This window comes from Crocodylus siamensis, chromosome 2 (genome assembly GCF_052110815.1).
Source record: "Crocodylus siamensis isolate JL-2025a chromosome 2, ASM5211081v1, whole genome shotgun sequence".
Lineage (NCBI taxonomy): Eukaryota > Metazoa > Chordata > Crocodylia > Crocodylidae > Crocodylus > Crocodylus siamensis.
Window position 1 is genome coordinate 192621484 of NC_143396.1, and position 19261 is coordinate 192640744.

Sequence of the window (19261 nt, forward strand, 5' to 3'; positions counted from 1 at the left end):
CCAGGGCAGGATCTGATGCAATGTGGTACTGAGTACTCTTCATCCTATTTAATACCATTATGCATGGACTCCAGACACTATTTTAGCAAATTTCACCAGGGGAGTTGGAGAGATTTAAGCAACTGTCCAGGATCAGGCTTTAGCCAATGAAAAACTGTAACACTGTTTTGTCTACCAACTGATCACAGAAAGAAAGTGAGATAGCAGCATGGCGTTTTTTTTAATCAATAAAAGTTTATTGTCCAAGTTATAAATATTATCCATTTATTTCCTATTTACATTTGCAAAATATTTTAGGATAGCTACCATCACCTGTCATTCAGCATCTCTAGTAATGGCACGAAAACATCATTATGAAATAAAAATCTCTACATTCAGCCCACAAACCCCACTTCCACGCACTCGCAAAAAAAGAATCAACAGGGAAAGAAAAAAAATACAGTACAGCAGGCAACATTGCAACATTTGCTACACAGTAGCAAAAGGATCAAGGAGAAGATATTCCTATAATCTCTTACGATGACAAGCTTTTCAGTACATTTGTTATAGACCAGCGCTGGCCAGTGCATTTTTGAAGAACCAGTTGAAATCCAAATTCATTTTCACTGTTTTCCTGCAGCTCCAGGCAACGCTTGGATTTTCTATTCTGGATTGGACCTCCCTTTAAAAAACCAAAAAGCCAAGTTGGGTTAAAAGTAATGATGGTGATAGATCTTTAAAGCAGAACATTGCAGGTTAGGCTAGCAATTAAAAGTACACCTTCAAATTGTTTTCTGGTGGAAAAGATCAGTAGTAGCACTCAGGCTGAGCTGAATTTCCTGGTTGGCAGGTCGGGAGAAGGAAAGTAGCTTTATTTATGCCAGAATCTGGTACAGAGTCTATGAAATTCAGAGCTTCCCAAAAACTCTTCTGAATTAGCAGGGGTGTACCCAGGGGGGTGCCCTGGTGATGTTGCATCGCCCCTTTATTTCTTGATATGCTCAAAGTTTAAAACCAACTGCCTGGCAGTGGCAGCAGCATTTCTAATCAGGCAGCAGTGAGGGAATTGCTTGACTTCATGACTTACTATATCTACCTAATCCACCAAATTCCTTCTAAATTCTTCATTCCATAGGTGTTAATGACCCCGTCTCCCTTTCTTAATTGTCTTAATGTTCCACTGTTTAAGCTATTCTTTCTCCTGCAATTCTCTCCTGTCTTTTAGCTGCTCCTGGTAATGTAGCCCCTACTACACAGGCCTGCAGACTGTTTTTAACTCCAGCTACAAACATTAATTCAGGTGTGAGAAGAATGGATGCACTGTCAAGATGCTCAAGAAGGCTTAATCTTATAAATTTGAAAGAGATATACATTTTCTTCTAATGACTGTAGAACTAAAGAAACAACATTTTTGAGTATTTTTTGCCAAGTTTATTGTGGTTTTTATACACCATACTTACTTGATTCTAAGACAAGGTTTTTTCTTCCATTTAACATGCCCCTCATCTTAGAATTGCTTATGAGGGCAGTTCAGAGGTGGCTCAGGGTATAGCCCCTACCCAGCTATAGCCACAACTGCTGCCTGCCTTCCCCCCACCCCCACTAGATCTGTATCCTGCCATCTCCCTCCCATGCAACCTCTGCACCCCTACCTGTCCCTCTCCCTGCCCTTACCCTATTTCCATGTCAGCAGGCTTTGTGCATGCTGCAGCCTGGCTGGCATGCTTTGCTTGACCCCAACCCACAGTAACAGGCTGCAGCCTGCATAGCTCTTATGGGGGTTGAGCTGGGGATGTGCTCAGTGACTCAGGCCAGAACAGGGACTAAGCCTGCCAACATGGGGCAGAAGCTGGAGGGAGAGGAGAACAGATGTTAGTGGGAGGAAGCAGGTAGCAGAGGCCCTGGGGAGGTGTGGAGTGGGGAGGGAGCAGAGGCTGCAAAAGGGACAGGCACAATCAGGGGAAGCTACTTGACCTCCCCATACCACCTGCCTCCCCACTGCCCACCCCCTGCAGTGGTAGGAGGGATGAATTAAAGATGACACTCCAATAATTAAATCCTATAACTAATTTATACATTTTCCATGCATACAGTCCAATTATTGGGGGGGGGGGAGGGGAGGGAGGATCTTAAATTCAGGGCCATCTTAGATTCAAGTGCAGACAGAAATGCACATTAATGCACATTCCAATAAAGTTATACTTATTTTTGCTTCAATCCCAAATTGATTAATGTACTAATGTAGTGTTTCCCAACCTTTTACAGTCTGTGGCACACTTACATGGCTCACCCCACCCCATGGCACACTGACTGAGCAAGGGAGGGGGGTTAGCAAGCAGCCGAACACTGCAGAGCAGGCAGGCGGGAGGGAGGAGGGGGAAATCAGGTGGTGAGCGGCTGAATGCCACAGAGCAGCATCTGAATCACTGGCTGGAGCCATACTCCCCGTCTGTCTGTCTGCCTGCAGCAGCAGCAGGCAGGGGGCGTGGCTCCAGCCAGGTGGGGGCCCTGGCTCCAACCCAAAATGCCACAGCACACCAGTTGCAAAACGCTGTACTACTGGGCCCTTCGTCTATTAGTAAAACTTCTAGTTTCTTTTTACCTGGAGAAAAATGTGTTGTGCTACATGTGATGATGCAACACACCATCTCCACTGCCCTTTTAAAACAATCTTAGATCCATCCACGTAAATACACTCCGGTATATTTTCAGGCAGTAGGGATTGCTGGAATACAGCAGTGCTGTAGTCATATTTATGAAACCATGGGCTTGGACGCTGTATATGTGGTAAGAGGGTTGTGTCATACCACTGAAGCAGTACATTGGTGCTGTAAGGAGCTAATGATCAGTCCACTGTTTCCTGAATGTGTAGCTCTACAGGTCTCAAATAATATTCAATTTTGAGTTCAGCAGATAACCTATAATTTATAATCACATGCAATTAATGTTCAGTGTCAGTTCTATATTCAATTTGCAGTCTGCTTATGCCAAATTAAAGGCTTCTTTGTCTTCAGTGTGAACAGGATCAGACCTTAAAATCACTAGGGCTACAGCTAGCCTGGAACTAATTGTAGATATATGATCTAAATTATGAATTTTCCTTCCATTCTGGGTCCAATTTGTTCTTTCCTTAGTTTAACAATGCCCAGGTCACTGCTGCTGAGATTTACAGGATAAAGTAATTGACATGCTAACCTGAAATTTATTTCTCTCATATGTGTGCACACATACATAGAGACAGGTTAGCTACCAGTGGTATATTGTCTGTAGATTAAAGGGTAGACTGTAAGCTGCCACTCTGCAATCTAAGAGCCAAGATGTAGAAACACAAAAATCTACTGATTTGTTTATTACTAAAACCCAGATTTAAATATTTTTATCTAACTTGTTCTAGGCTCTGTTGGGTTTCTCATTAAGAAGTCATTGGACTGATGTCTACAGTACTCAGGGGGACATTAACATAAATCCTATAGAAATGCTGAGATGTATTATTCACAGAAGGTCACTCACGAGGCACTGGTAACATGTTTCATTTAGCACAGAACTCCACATTATTCATGAAGGTGTCTTTGTGTGTCCACATCACCTTCCTTCCTATCAGACCAGTTCTATACAATACACACTTTTTCTAAAAAATAAACATCTCTGAAAGCTTTTTCTTGGAAGATGCAAATAAGATGCAGAATTAATTCTGATAACTCTAGGGTTTAAATGTGGTTAGGTCTGAATAAGGGAGATCATTTTCAGAATAATTCAAAACACGAGGCTTCCATAAATTCCTTCTGAAAGGTTGAGATGGGGAATCCAGATCCTGCTCTTGCTGATTACTGTGCTTGGCATACAACCTTGATATACCTTCCTCAGTGAATGCTGAGTGAGCGGTATTTTTCTATTGCTGTGCCAGTGAGATTCCCATTAATATGAACAATGGTAGTTCCATGTGTGTGTCAAATAGAAGTTCAGACCTCCCTAAACACTAAAACATTTAGAAATTTAAAACGATTGTTTTGGGACAAATCATTTAGTCAAAAGCTGAATTTTGTGCCATTGGCTCCCTGCTGCAGGGCTACTCTTCCCTCTGTCTTAACCCAAAGCCAGCTAAAATCAAAAAGAGATTTCTCAAATGAATTCCAGGGTTTTGGACCAGGCACTTTATGAAAGGTTTCATTTCCTCATAAGAAGCAGATCTCTTTTGACAAGAGGAAGCTCGCAACCTCTGATTTCTAAAGAAAGAGTTCATAAATTATGATAAAAAATGACAAGGTTTTAAAATGACATTAACTTTAGGGCCTGACAGCAGCTCAAATTCACAAAGGTAATTAAGCAATTTCCTGCTTCTGCTGAAGCCAAAATTTTAGATGCTGTACAGTCCCTGTCAGCTTCTGCCTAGCCCTGGGGGCACTTGTGTTCCCACAGTAGTTATTTCTGCAGAATACATACATTTCTACCACTGGCTGGGCATGTAACCTGGGCTTGATGCCTCATTCATCTCAGTAGCTTCTGCCAGCTACCTGAGACAGCTCCCTGCTCAGTTTCCTGGCTTTAGTAGGTCCCATTCTTTGGCACCAAACTCAAGTCTGAGGATACGTCTAGACAGTAAGGCTCCTAAGAATTGGGCACTGTAATGTTGGGCTGCAGTTATCTGTGTGCCCTAGATGCCTAAGTATTTGTGAGGATGTGTACCAGACTGTATTGAATGCTTCCAATGACCACTGAAGCATTGGATGGGACTGAAGGATGCTCACAGAACAATGGCAAGGTGGAACCCCACACAGGATAACATTTTGCTTGTGGGCTACCCTGTCTAAAGTGCATACAGATACCACAGTGGCCTAATGTTCGTAATGAAAGCTTCAATATTAACTAAAGCGCCTGCCAGATAAAACTGTTTCTTTTAAACATATTTCCTTCTGGATCAATTCCAGTGTGAAATCTGGCCTCTCTTTAACAGAAGTAAGTGTCACTAGAGAGAAAAAGGCTGGGAAGCCCAACTCAATGCAAGGTAGTCTGTAGTTGTTATAAAAAAAATATATATATATCACTTTTATGTCTAATTCTGGAGCTTCCTGTATGAAAACACAAAAGGATACATTGAAGTAAAGCAGAGTGACTTGATTATTCCAGAAACCACTGATGCTTTTAGATAGACATGATTTTTAGGAAGATTAAAATGAAGGCTCAAATCCTGTTAAGAACAACACAACTCTGCTCTTGAGAAGTATAGGGTCTGCAGACCATGATGGCTTAATCCTTCAGAAAAGGTGCAATAGACACACTTGTGGGGTCTTACAGGTAGACTGTGGATGAGAGAACAGACCTGAGACTGGGGCAGGGGCAAAAGAGAGAGTTCAGAGCTGGAGAGAGGCGTAGATTTTGCTTAGCCACAGGTTAAGGAACCATTGTTTGATTTTCATGTAAAATTGATTTTTTTTCATATGCTTTTGAGAGCTGGCTTGCTGGAGAGGTTTGATCTATTGTCCTTATGGTGGTGACAATGCACGCACCATATGTTGTAAGGCCCTGGAGTGGAGTAAATTACATAATTCATGGGAGCACATTAACTGAGCAATCCCAATGAGAGCAAGCGAGCAGCATTCATCACAAACTAACGGGAAAAGGAAGTAAGTTTTGCTGCTTTGACATGGGAGCAGCCTCTGATTCATATTGCTTCTGAATGGAATTTGCAATCTGTCACCTCTATCGGTGCATGGAATGCTGAAACCAAATTCAAACAAAGATGCCATTTTATTTTATCCTCTTATTTATAGAAACTTTACTCGACAACTATTACAAAAAAAACAGTGCTCAACAAAACTGTCTGCCTCTCTCTTTCCTTCCTCCTGTATCCCGTGAATACCATATATTCTCATACAGCACACCTCTTTCCCCAAAACTTAGCTGCTGGAAATTGGAGTGCACAGTATCTGCAAGAAATAGGGTAAAAGCAGTTTCTGCCTCTTACCAGGCAGAAGTGACAGTAAGGTATGATCCACAGGAAGCAAAACAATGAGCAGGGTAATGATAAGCTTAGCTCCATAGCTGCTGCAACTCAATTACTTACTGCAAGCAAAGAGCTTTTTCCCCACCTTCATTCTGCCTTGAAAAGTTCATGTCTTTTCCTGAGTATATGACACAACCTGCCACTGCTCTCTTGGGGTGACAAACATCCTAAGTTAGTAGCCTGGGAGAGGTGCAGCCTTACTATAACCTGGGGGAAGTTACTGCACAGGGAGAAAACAGACCTTTTGCTCATTTTCCTGAAATTATAATAAAGATACTTGAATGGTGAAAAGCAGCAACCAGAAGACAAATAAATCCAGCCTTGACTATGTGAATGAAAAGCAGAACAGAAATGATAGCACCTGATGATCTTGCAAAGTGTTAAGCACCTACTTTGAGTAGTCTTAGTACCTTCTCCTCAGCACTAGGCCTTTTGATGATTCATGGCATATACATAAAAAGTTGATTTAATGTTTCATAAGCACACTATTAGCATAAAGCCCTTGCTGTTGAATTAACACTATATTTCAATTCATGCATGTTATTATGGCCAATAGCTATTGGAATGTGAACTAAAGCAGCTTGCTGATTTATTTTATTATTTAAGTACATCTAGTAGTCACAGTCAGTTCAACTAATGCATTAATGGTTTTCATCTGCAGTCTACCCAGTGGTGACATAGATAATTCGTGACAACAAAGCATGGCTGACTCAATGAGATCAGACATTTCAGAAGCTGATCACTTTTTATTTTTATGCCTAAACCTCAGTTCTGGGTTCATTTAACATATACAAGGGACACCCTTTAAATGCAGTCTTGCTTTACAGTTATTAATTGGATATCACCTGTACATAATGGGTTTCTTTTAGTCTTTTTCTAAGAACATTTAACGAAGCACTGCCCAATGATGATGGCTTACAGAATATATAAACTGGCATACTCTCCATGTATAGTACCCCCATCATGCAGAAAAGATCACTGTTTTTAAGAGGCCTTGGCTTATGAGCAGGAATCTGGGTTTTCCGTTAGCCATGGAAAAATGCAGTAAAACCCAGATTTTCTCCTTGAAAGGAGAAAAACCTGGGAAACTGGATTTCTCCTTGTAGGCTAGCAGAGTTCCAGCCTGCAAGGCAGTCTGGCAGCGGGCACCATGTGCATGTACGCTCATGGCAGCCTGCAGAGCAGCTCCTGCAGGTAAGTCTGACAGGAAGGGGAAGCGGGGATTGAGGCCCCCCCCAGTGAGGGAAGGAGGGAGTTGGGCAGGGCTGGGGCTGCTGCCCAGCCTGGGTGGTGTGTGGGGTTTGGGGCCCAAGGCTGGAATGCATGGGGGGATGGAATGCACATGCCCCCCCGCAGATTTGTGTATGGGGAGGGGGTGGGGGTGGGCTGCCTTCTGTGGGCTCAGGTTCCCTGCTTTGCTGCCCTCCCCTCAGGGCCTTTGTGGCCTGGCAGGCAGGACCTGGCATGGTAGGGCAAAGTAGGGCGGGGCAGCTCGGTGCTGCTGCTACGAGTCCCATGGTGCCCTGGTGAGGTGCATGCTGCCCATCCAGCAGCAGCAGGGGTGGCACCATAGAGCTTTGCCCATCACTGGTGCCAGGCAGGCAAGGGGTGCCTCACTAGGGTGGCATGGGGCTCGTGGTAGTGGCACTGAGCTTCCCTTTCTAGCCCTGCTCTGTCATGCTGTGCTGGGTCCCACTTACTGGGCTGCAGAGGCCCCAGGAGCAGGGCAGCAGGGTGGCAAGCCCTAAGTCCACAGCAGGCAGCCCACACCTGCTCTGCTTCAGTCATGCTGCCCATTGTGGACGAGGAGCCATAATCCGCACTCTGCTCTGCTCTAACAGCTGCTGCCCGCCATGACCAGGAGTTTGCCCAGCAACTGGCTGAGGCCGCATGCTCCAGGACCACGGTTGTCATGGGTGACTTCAATTACTGCGACATCTCATGGGAGGAACACTCACAAAAATCTGAGTGGTCACAAAGTTTCCTATCATGCGTGGATAACCTCTACCTGACTCAAGAAGTCTACAGGCCAATGAGAGGTAAAGTGCTGCTTGACGTGGCGCTGGCTACTGGAGATGACCTAATTGGCAACCTAGTGATTGATGGGAAGCTGGGTGACAGAAACCATGAACTGATTACCTTCACCACCCACCATAAAGCTGGCAAGTCAGTCAGCAACACGGAAGTCCTTGACTTCAGGAAAGCCGAGTTTGACAAGCTCAGGAGGCTTGCCAGTGAGGCCCTAAAGGACCATGACCCCAGGGGGAGGGGAGTTCAGGAAGAGTGGCTGCTGCTCAAGGGAGGAATCCTCAGTGCACAAGCTAATTCTATTCTATCGCAGAGGAAAGGCAGTAAGAGGGCACAGCAGCCCCCCTGGCTCTCCAGGGACCTAGCAGACCTCCTGAGGCTAAAAAAAAAAAAGGCCTACAAAGGATAGAGGATGAGATTCACCTCCAAGGAGGAATATTCTGCACTGGTCCAGTCCTGCAGGGAACAAACCAGGAAAGCTAACTCCAACTAGCTGTGAGCATCAAGGACAATAAAAAGTCCTTTTTCAGATACGTGGGGAGCAGGAAAGGCAAGGGCAACATTGGACCCCTGCTGAACCAAATGGGACAACTGACGCCAAGGAAAAAGCCAACCTATTAAATGGGTACTTTGTGTTGGTCTTTCATCAGTCCCATGGGACACCCATGCCCACCACAGGACAGGGAGATCTGGGTGAGGGAGATCCCCTGCCCTCCATTAATGCTGACCTCATGAAGGAACAGATGCTTCTCAAGCAAATCCCAGGACGTCATTTTCCCCTTGTATTTGGCCTTGGTGAGGCCACAGCTGGAGTACTGTGTCCAGTTTTGGGTTCCACAATTCAAAAAGGATATGGAGAAGCTTGAGAGAGTTGAGAGAAGAGCCACGTGCATGATCAGAGGTCAGGAAAACAGACCTTACGATGACAGGCTGAGAGCCATGGGACTCTGGCCTGGAAAAGCGCAGGCTCAGGGGTGATCTGATGGCCACTTATAAGTTTATCAGGGGTGACCACCAGTATCTGGGGGAACGTTTGTTCACCAGAGCGCCCCATGGGATGACGAGGTCAAAAGATTATAAACTACTGCAAAACAGTTTCAGGCTGTACATATGGAAGAATTTCTTTACTGTCCGAGTCCCCAAGGTCTGGAACAGCCTGCCATCGGAGACGGTTCAAGCACCTATGTTGAAAACTTTCAAGAGTAAATTGGATGCTTATCTTGCTGGGATCCTGTGACCCCAGCTGACTTCCTGCCCTTTGGGCAGGGGGCTGGACTCGATGATCTCCCGAGGTTCCTTCCAGCCCAAATGTCTATGAAATCTATGAACAACTCACCACCACTACTGCAAGGCTACAGCTATATATACCACCAGGAATCCAGAGGGGGTGTGGCAGTGTGGTCACATGCCACTTTGGCTGTGAATGACATGAACAAAGACGTAGAGGGAAAACCAGGACAGTGCCCCAGGTGCCAACTTAGGGGAGAGTAGAAAAATAACAGCTGCTGCCACAGCAAAACTGTAGCAGCTGGAAGTCGCCACTGTCCCCATGTGTCCTGCTACAATGGGCACACAGCTGCCTTGTTATGCCTCTGGTTTGCATGTCAGCAAAGCTTCTTCTGGGAGCTCCACATCCACTGTGAGCTCTATGAGCTCACTGGCTTGTTAGCATTGGGGCTGCCTGGAGTCCTTACTTTTAAGCAGCTCTAAACCACTGCTGCTGTTTGCTCTTCTTCTTTTCCTGTCCTGAATTCAGGACCAGGGGAAAGGCGAGTACAAGCAGCAGCGGTCTGCAAAAGGAAGAGGAAGAGTGAACAGCAGCAACAGCATTTAAGAGCTACTTGAAAGCAGGGACTCCAGACAGATGCCTTGCTGACCAGCAGGTGAGCTTATAGAGCTCACAGCACATGCAGAACTCCCAGCCGGAGATCCATTGATAAACTAGCCAGCTTAGAGAATTCATTGGCATCCATCATCATAGTGAGGGGTTGTGGCCACACTCACTTCAGCTGTGTGGTATGTGCATAATCCATTGTCTTCATTGAGCATGTACAACATAGTTAAAGGGGTGTACATATGGCTGCACCCCGGTCACTGCAATCCTGGATCTGCCCATATATGCCACAATCCATGCTTCAAATAAGCATATTTAAAATAGGAATGTACATGCTGGTTCTTTGACTGCATGGAAAAAGCCAAGCTTCACTAAAACTGTTTTTGAAACATTTTCAGGCTGGCTTGAGAAATTGTGGTTCAGTAACACTCTACAATTTTTAAATTAGAGAACTTTACCTTTATTTCTATGGTTCATCTTCTCAATACAAGAGCCTGACAAATAGTTCAGGATTCAGTAAACTGCCTACTGCTCTTCTGAATCATGAAGCATGAGTTGATCACAGATTAAATATTGCTCTGAGGCACAGAATGTGCATTGTACTGCAGTAGATCCTGTGGCAGCAGAAGCAGTACATTTTGATTTGACGAATAGCATATGAAGCTGCTTTTTCCCCTTATAACAATTTACCTTAAAAAGATTCACTTCCCCTGGCCCTTTTATTTGAATAAAGGTTTACAGAACCCCCTGAGCTTTGATTCAAGGTCATGTACACTCTGTCTGCAAATGGACTGAAAGAAACATTAATGTTTTGTGTACAATAAGACAAAACTAATTTAGTTCATCAGATTAAAAAAAAAGTCTTATTTGGATCTCATTGCCCAAAAATGTAATATAATTTCCTGAAATGTAACTTTAATTAATATTAGCTCTTAATCCATAATTTTTTTCCCAGTAAGAAAATTTTAAGAATAAATTCATTTCCCACTCCTTTAATTCCCCATCCCTGGGGAGTTATATTAAAGTCAGACTGCCAAGGTGGTGTTAAATGTACACAATAATCACACAAAAAGATGATCTACAGGAAAGGCAAAGAAATGGTTCTTTGTATTGCTTGGATAATGTAGGACTAAAATATGGAAAAAGGAAATCTATCTGAATTGAGCAAACAATTCAAAGACAGATAATGTACTTGTCCCATTTCGCACCTGTGAAGTGCACATGTCCATAAAAGGACATAACAAGGACCCGTGGTGTTTTGGTGAGGGGTATGTGTGCCTCAGTACCAAAAGTCACCTGTGTCATGCAGAATCAAACAGTAGAAGAAAAATTACAAGAGGACCTGCTGCCATAATATTGCCATGCAAACTGCCAGGGCCAAAGGATACTCTAAGTTTTGAGTACCACCAAAATGTTACACAACAAATCAACCCAGAAACCATATGGAAGCATTTAAATGTGTCACCTTAATTTCCATGCTTGTCTATGGAAGGAGCTGTACAAAATTCATAAAATACAAAAAGACTGATCTCTCCTAGAAGGAGGAAAGGTACGCTCATGGATTGAAAGAATTAGCAGTGAAAAGAACTGAGTGCTCACATCAAAGATAATATCGCAGAAAACTGGCGGGACAACTTGAGATGTTGGGTGCTGACAGACATGTAGGTTCCACTGTAACTCATGGCACTTTGCATAAAGCGCCATGAGTTAGAGCAACCTCCCTGACCCAACAGACGTTCTGTTGTGGTGGGGGAGTGTGAGAGAGGGTGAATCAAGCCTGCAATCAGGGTTGGGCTGATTCAGCCCTGCTCCCTGCCTTCCAGCTCTGGTACTGGAAAGGAGTAGGAAAGGAGGGGGAGGAGAAGAGAAAGGGGAAGCCGTGGGCTGGGATTTGCCAACTGAGCTGACAAACTGACCCTAGGGAACAGAAACTCTCTAAGGTGCTCCACTTTAGAGTGCCTTCATCTGATCCCTCATTAGGTGAGGGTTAGGCTACTTCTAAAGTGCTCTACAGCCATGCACTTCTGTTAGGGCATGGCTGTAGAGTGCCTTCAGGGGGCTGATCATGTAACAAATGGCACCCAATGATTGGAACTTCAGCAAGAAACTTATCCACATTATTACTCAACCCCTGATCACTGTATTATTCATTCAGATCATTGTTATTTTTATTGTACTATGGATATATCTGTCTACAGAAACAATGGAAGTAAATGAGTAAACATGTCTTGCTATTATGGGAAAAAACAATAGAAAATAATAATGTAGTTTTACAAAGAAAACATGTTTCCCTTTTCTTTTTTCTTCTTTCTTCCTTCCTTCCTATTCTTTTCCTTCACATGTTACGGTGCTTAACTGCCTGAAACTGAATAAATCATGTTAAAACCCCAGTCAATATCATAACCCAGGCTGGGGCATGATTGGATGAGGATAGTGAAAATATTTGCATGGAGAACTACCAGTTGCTGCACTGGTGCCTGTGTGGCAGAATGTCACCTCGGTCTCTCCCCAAAAACTCTGCTATGTGACAATTTGGTTAACATGGTCCCCACAGAAGGAAGACATCCCTTTCTCAAGTGACACTGAATTGTAGCCTGGGCTGGATGCATTCCTGAGGGAGGGGAGAAACCTGCTCCCTCTGCCTATGAGACTGGCATCATATCTGGATGAGAGGCTTATGCTCCCTATTGTTCTAAGCAATGCCAACCTGACTGGAAGGTGGCTAGAGAGTCTACCTGGCAACCAGTGATGCATTTCAAATTGGCTGGCTGGCAGCCAACAGGTGCTGGTCTCCACTGGACCAGGTAAATGAGGTCATATGGTCTATATAAGTTAAGGACTCTCCAGGAGGAGGGGCAGTACCTGTGATGAAAACTCAGAGAGAGGAGAGCTGGACCATTTGAAACTTGCTCTCTGTCTTGAAACTCATGATCAATGAACTGCCTGTCTCCAGTGGGAATCTCCACCTGCCTCTGGACGATACTTGTGAGTAAGCTACCTGAGATCTAACTAGATATATAGCTTGCAGTAACTGTAATGCATGATCAAAGTCTACCCAGACACCCTGTTTGCTCTATAGGATTTCTCTGATATTGTTCTACTCTGTACCCTGTTCCAAACCTACTCCTTATAACCAATAAAGTTCTCCTTTGTACCTAGTGTGGAAGACTTATTGGGAGTGGGTCTAAATTATGCCTTGGGGTCCCCTTGGTTTGGCTGACTAAGAGAGACCACTATTTGTGCTTCAGACTGAGGGAAGCACCCCAAGTTCTTGAAGTGGGTTGAATAGCCTCAAGGACTACTAGGCCTGTGTTTCCCAGGGGGAACAGTACCAGGATCAGTCCAGACCCTGCATGGTGGTGGCACTATCCCCAGGCTAGCAGGTGTGCTCCAGGAAGGGGGTCAGCTAGATGTAGCTAGATGTGAGGTGCCCCCAGGGAGGCACTCAGAGCCTGGAAGGTTGTTGGGTGCAGAGAGGTGGGTGACTCAGTGCAGGAGCACCCCCTACTGGCCCACCACAGGCTGCAACCCACCAGGCACTGAGTTAGGTCTCAATCCACTACCACACCTGAGCCAAAAAATTAAAATGCTGGCTCTTCTAGGAGTGCCATCAGAGAGGGAACTGTTGGCAAATGCATGTTATAGTTACAACAGTTTCTGCCCCTTTAATTCTGTAGCTGATGGAAAAGATGTTGAGAAAGAAAGTAGCCAGACTGCTTATGTGGGGGTATATAATCTATGTGATTTAAGGTAGCAGGGGGGGCAGACTACTTAAGTGGGCATGAATAACTCATGCGGTTTAAGGAGTCAGGGGGTACAACAGATTAGATTTCAAAGTGGGCAGTAGGTACTCTGTAAACAGTGCTACCTGTACCATAAACATGATAAAATCTGTCAACACCAGGGATACAAAAGGAGTAATGGATAAACATCCTAAAAGGGATGAAAACCAAACCAGGAAAATATCTCGAGAGGAGCAAAATACATGGCATTGTCAAGGCAGCCAAGGGAGAAGGGGTCCGGATCATCCTCAAAAGAACAAGCAACAGTGAGAACTTCCATATCCCCCTTCCTCCTACTTGCCAAGAGGAACTGTGGACCCCAGAAAACTTGTAAAATCTTGACTGAAGGGAGACATTCTGTCCTTGGGACTACATAAGACTTATGCAAGGTTTCTGTCGTCTTCATAAACTAGGCTAAGTTATATATTGTTGCTTTGTCTTATTTTGTTGCGTTTTAACCTAGGCAAAGTTTTATGTTGCTTCCTTGTCTTATGATTAAAAATTGGAAATTGCTGTACTCATTAGCTGTACTCAATAGGTGCTCTCTTCAGAGAATGGACTGTTCTTGTCCAGGCCATTTTCATGGCTACAGTGTTACTGCCTAAATTCTAACACTAAGTTTAGGTAACACTATCAGGGGATAAGTATGTCCCATCCCATGTAACAGACACTACGCAGATCACTGTGTTGACTAATCTATAATTTTCTGCTATCTTCCCAGTCGGTGATCCAACATATTTGCACATGCAGTCCTAGCATGGGCAAGGTTCGTAGGGAAAACTGACAACTGGTGGTGTATAAAACATGTTATTTCTTGTTTGAATGGAGCATAAGAGTAGCTTCCAGTGAGCACGGGTTAGATTCTGGTGAATGACAATGCATATAACTTGTGTGAGCACAAACTAAATTTTGAGAAAATGCTGAAGTATCCAAATCCCTAAGAAATGTTCACTGAAATTGTCCTTCATTACAAACCCTTGCTGAACTTGACCTATGCCAATATGGCAACACTGATAGGCAAACTGCTGAGATCTTTGTAAGTGATTATCTTTTAAAAAATACATATTTCTTGATTGTGGCTGTGGTCAACAGGTTACTACAGTTCTGAAACACACAACCTATTTTCATTTATGCAGAGATGTGTGTTACCTTCTTTGGTTATAGTGAGACATTTACTTACACCCCTCATATGGGAATCATCCTTGTAGAAATTAAATGTTGTTGAGTAGCCAGTGCATCTCATTAAGTTCAGTGGGAAAATTCCCTTTTATTTCAAGGCAACTATATTGAGCCCTTAGAGAAAACAATCAATATGCATATGTACTCTAAACAAACTAGAAAACTACCAGACGAAAAGGAATAATTTATTTTGACTCACATGTCACTCATCCAAACCTTAGAAAATCAGGATGATTTAATAATTTTTCTTTATTACATCAAAATAATGCAACAGTGTCTTAAGACAAAAAATCAAAACCAAAAGAATAATTAAGATTAATTTATATATATATATCTATATATATCTGTCAGAAATATATATTTAGTTTAGTAGAGAAATAACTTCAGGGATTAAAACAATTAAGAATACAGAACCTTACTCATAATGGTACTCTCAAAAGGTATTAGGTTTTACTAAACTGTCCTAAGAATCTAGTAAAGTATCTATTAAAGGCACATCAACACCATTATGAAGATCAGCAAAGCTATCCTCCCTATTTTTTGATAGGAGAAGGTGGGACATTTTTACCATAATCATAATCAAAACATATATAATGTATCTTTAATCCATTTAAGCCTGACAGTGAACACACTGCTTTCAATGGAAACTGTATTTTAACAACAGGCAATGGCAGTTTTAGCTATATCTTGCATAGTTTGTTTATGTATTGTTTCAATTTTTCTCCAGACTAATGAGGAGAGAACAGGAGTATTTTTACTCCAACAACCATTTAGATACTCAGATCATAAATTAATAGTGCAAAAAGTAGAAGCTACCTGAGGTGATGTATAAATTATATCCTGATTTTTGCAAGGGCCTCCGTTTCTGCTGGTTCTATTTTGCTGATTCATAGAAAACTTCTATTCAATGCAGGTACATTTATTTGAGGGCAACATTTTGTTCACAGGAATGGAAGGCAATATAAAAATTAGGCCATTGAAGTCCAGGTTATTTTTTGAATACCTAAGGTACTGGGGACTCATTACATTCAATTAAGATGAGTATGCAAAAAGCTGCATTTTTCTGGCAGCAGAGAACATCATTACAGCAGAGAACTGCAAATAAACAATACAGACAGCTTTGTACAAGGCTCTAGCATCCTAGCACTAACTTACAGATGAGTATGGATCCAAATAGCTAACATTCCAAAGTTGAGGGATATTTGGATATCAAACTTTGGGTCATACCATTATAAAGACAGCATCCTTTTTGGATACTGAGTGCACTCATTTCTCAAATGCCTCCAAAATTGGAGGTCTAAGAATACAGGCTAGTATTTCATGACCTTCTCATCTAAATCAGACAACCCGGGTGCCCAATTCTTTGGTCTAATCCATTAGCATAAACTCCATTGGTACTTGTGCACTGGTTTTATGTTCTTCATTTGTAAGCTACCTGAAGTTCTTGGAACCAGAAACATTCACAATTAATGTTAATATATGTGAATAACAAAGTTCCTCAATTAATCAAACAAATTATTGCTACTCTTCCATGAAGGCATTTACTCCCTCAATATTAATTTTGTGCTGTTGGTAATTAAGATGCATTCCCATGTGTTATTTGCACCTCAATTATATATTTACATAGATGAGGTATACTAGCTATTCTATAACTGTTTTTTGTTGGGTTTTTTTTATAGTGAACAAGAAAATGGGTATCTTTGTATTTTGTTAGGCACTATTTATAAATGTAAACATAAAATATTTACTAGTATCACAATCCATTTAGTTGAATTATAAGAAGGATTCTTTTGTCTCACTCCAGCTTTTAAAAATGGTCTAGACAAAATTTGGCACTCTGGTGTCAAGGATCCTTTATTATTTAACAATCAGTCCTATTTCTACCCACATACTCTCAGTCACCTTATACCAATGAAGCTTCTTTGCCAAATGGAAGTGACACATTGTAGTAACTGCTGAATGATATAACTTTCCTATGTTCTATTTTAGAAAGACACAATTTCACCACTGAGATTTCTGAATTACTGTCTGGAAGTGTGATATGCTCTGCTTTTCCATTATTATACCATGCTGTATGTTTACAATGATCCAGTATCTTTCTACCATTGCAGCTGTGATAAATCAGAGGATATGGCTGCATTAGCATATCCAAAGATTGTTTTACTAACAAATTGGATGCACAAACATTTGCTGTTTTGTTTAATCTTGATACTTTATGTGAATACAGAATAGTTCAGGTTCCAGCACAGCCATTTAAATTATTTGCGTAATACTTAAAACTACAGGATCTGGAAATACACAATACTGTTAATTAAAGTATTTAAATAAGGGCAATTAAACCTGGTAGGGGAAATGTAATAGCATACAGAGAACTTAATTGGAATGGAAATCAAATTAGAGAGAAACAGAATAAAGAAATGGAAACCAAATGCATGGATTAAAGGATAATAATGCATTTATATAACAAACTTTATCCTAAAGTATTACAAAGCCGAACTGTTTAATAGCAGTAATGTAGGGTACACCCAACCCCCGGACAAGTCACGCAACCCATCTTTGAAACACAGTCCTGCCTATGGGGATCAGAGAGGCTCTAACAGAGATTAGGAAAAAGAACATTTTATTATAGAATATAGTGAAAGCATATAAAACCACACCAGGAGTTTGGGATGGGAGAAATTATCCAGAGTAGGGCTAAGATGTCCATTTCAAAAGGTGGTTATTGTGTCTTCACTGACACCTCATAACAAAACACTTGCAACAGAATGGTGCCCAACCTTAGAGCTTTCTGAGGAATTTGTTCTGTGTTCATTCAAAAGTAACAGAATCTCTTCTTACTGCAGCAACTTGAAGCTGTCATTGAGGATCTCCTATCAAAATACAGGCCCAGCTATGGTAGCCAAATCAAAGGTTACAGTTTGTTCTGGCAACAGCCCAGGTGCAATTTACTGAGGCAAATCCTCTTTCCGATGGCAGGAGGATCTGATGAGTTCTACTTCCATTGCCATCATCTCTGTAACAACAGACACTGCTCAGGTTTCAAATCTAGCTCTCCACAGCATGCTGGATAATGACTAGTATCTCTCTTCTGACTTCAGTCCTCATCTGAATAACTTTTTAATTCCTGCTATATGAATGAACTTATTACACAGGAGTTAGATTACATTTTTGACAGTGATGCAAGTTAGAACACAGTAGAGATTTCAGAATTGGATATTGGTGAGATCTGCAGTATATATGCTGACAATTTCTGTCATTTATTTCTCATTAGTGAAAGAGATTCTGTTTGTAGTTTGCTTCTTTACATCCTACTTCGAAAATTTGTCTCCAGCTGTCCTAAACTGCAGCAGTGAGCAGGAGGTACATGCAAAAATCCCTTTGAGGGATGAGATTTGTTTGTACTCTGGCCACATACTGTTCTAACTATGTGACCTGTAAATACTGTACTCACCGGTTTCACTTAGAAATTAAGGTGTATTTATGGTATGCAATTTAAACACAAAAAAATCTTGTTTGATGCCATTCAACCCAGTACAGGCTACGAGTCTGTGGCATTGCTACAGAGGTGAACTGAACTATTAACTGAGGGTGCCTTTATGTGTGCTGTGGGGGTGGGTGGAAGGGGCACTTTAATTAGAGCAGCTCTTGGGAGCCGCTTTAATTAAGGCACCCACAGCAACTTGTGTAATCAGCATCCTGCACTTCAAAATGGTGGTGGAGGCGCTTTAAATAAAGCTTATTTGACCATTAACATTCTCCATCAGACACAATTAATCGAGTCGGCTCTGACACGCTGTAATTACAGCGCATCAGAGCAGATGTCCCCCTAAGGCACCCTGAGCGTGTAGAGGTGACATCCATTCACAAAGGTCTCTTGCCAAGTCTTTTCTTTTAATTAAGTCACATCTGTGTGTATAAAATTATCTTTCCATGTGGATTCTGCTGTAGGGAACCAAACTGGTCAAACAGCTGGTTGTGTAGAGAAGCAAGACTATGATCCTTACCAATAGTTCCCCGCTTATTATTTACAAATACATTTTCTGAGACACTGAGAAGAAATAACATAGTTTTAGAGTGAAAAAAGAATGTATTAGCCAAATCAAGGTTGGCTATCAGAAACTGAACTATGTCTCTTAAGATGTCTAGAATAGCAGAGAATTAAAAGATATAATAGATCAAGAGGAAAAAAAAATGTAGGAGGTCCTGAGAAGACCAACAAAAATGGTTAGAAGAGTTACACATATGATGAGAGAATGAAAAATAAAATAAGATACGTTAGCCTATACATTACAGCCAGCAGAGCCAAACTGAAGTAATCAAAAATCTGACTGCAGTGAAAACTGATGAATCCCTCCCTTTGTCCCCTGGCTTATAACAAAAGAACAAGAAAATGCAATGCAGGTAAAAGGGCATAGATTTAGAACAGCTGGTATGCTTCACATGGGGTATGGTAAACCC

The 19261-nt window shown here is 42.2% G+C and overlaps 1 protein-coding gene across 1 annotated transcript in view; it reads right to left on the reverse strand.

Annotated features, from left to right (window-relative positions):
• Positions 1-224: 224 nt before the first annotated feature.
• GALNT18 (polypeptide N-acetylgalactosaminyltransferase 18) overlaps positions 225-19261 on the reverse strand; it is a 469911-nt gene continuing 450874 nt past the window's right edge. Inside the window, exon 11 of the mRNA XM_090032700.1 lies at positions 225-661. Within this exon, the coding sequence (XP_089888826.1) occupies positions 515-661 (147 nt within the window). The 3' untranslated portion in view covers positions 225-514. The remainder of the gene's footprint in view (positions 662-19261) is intronic.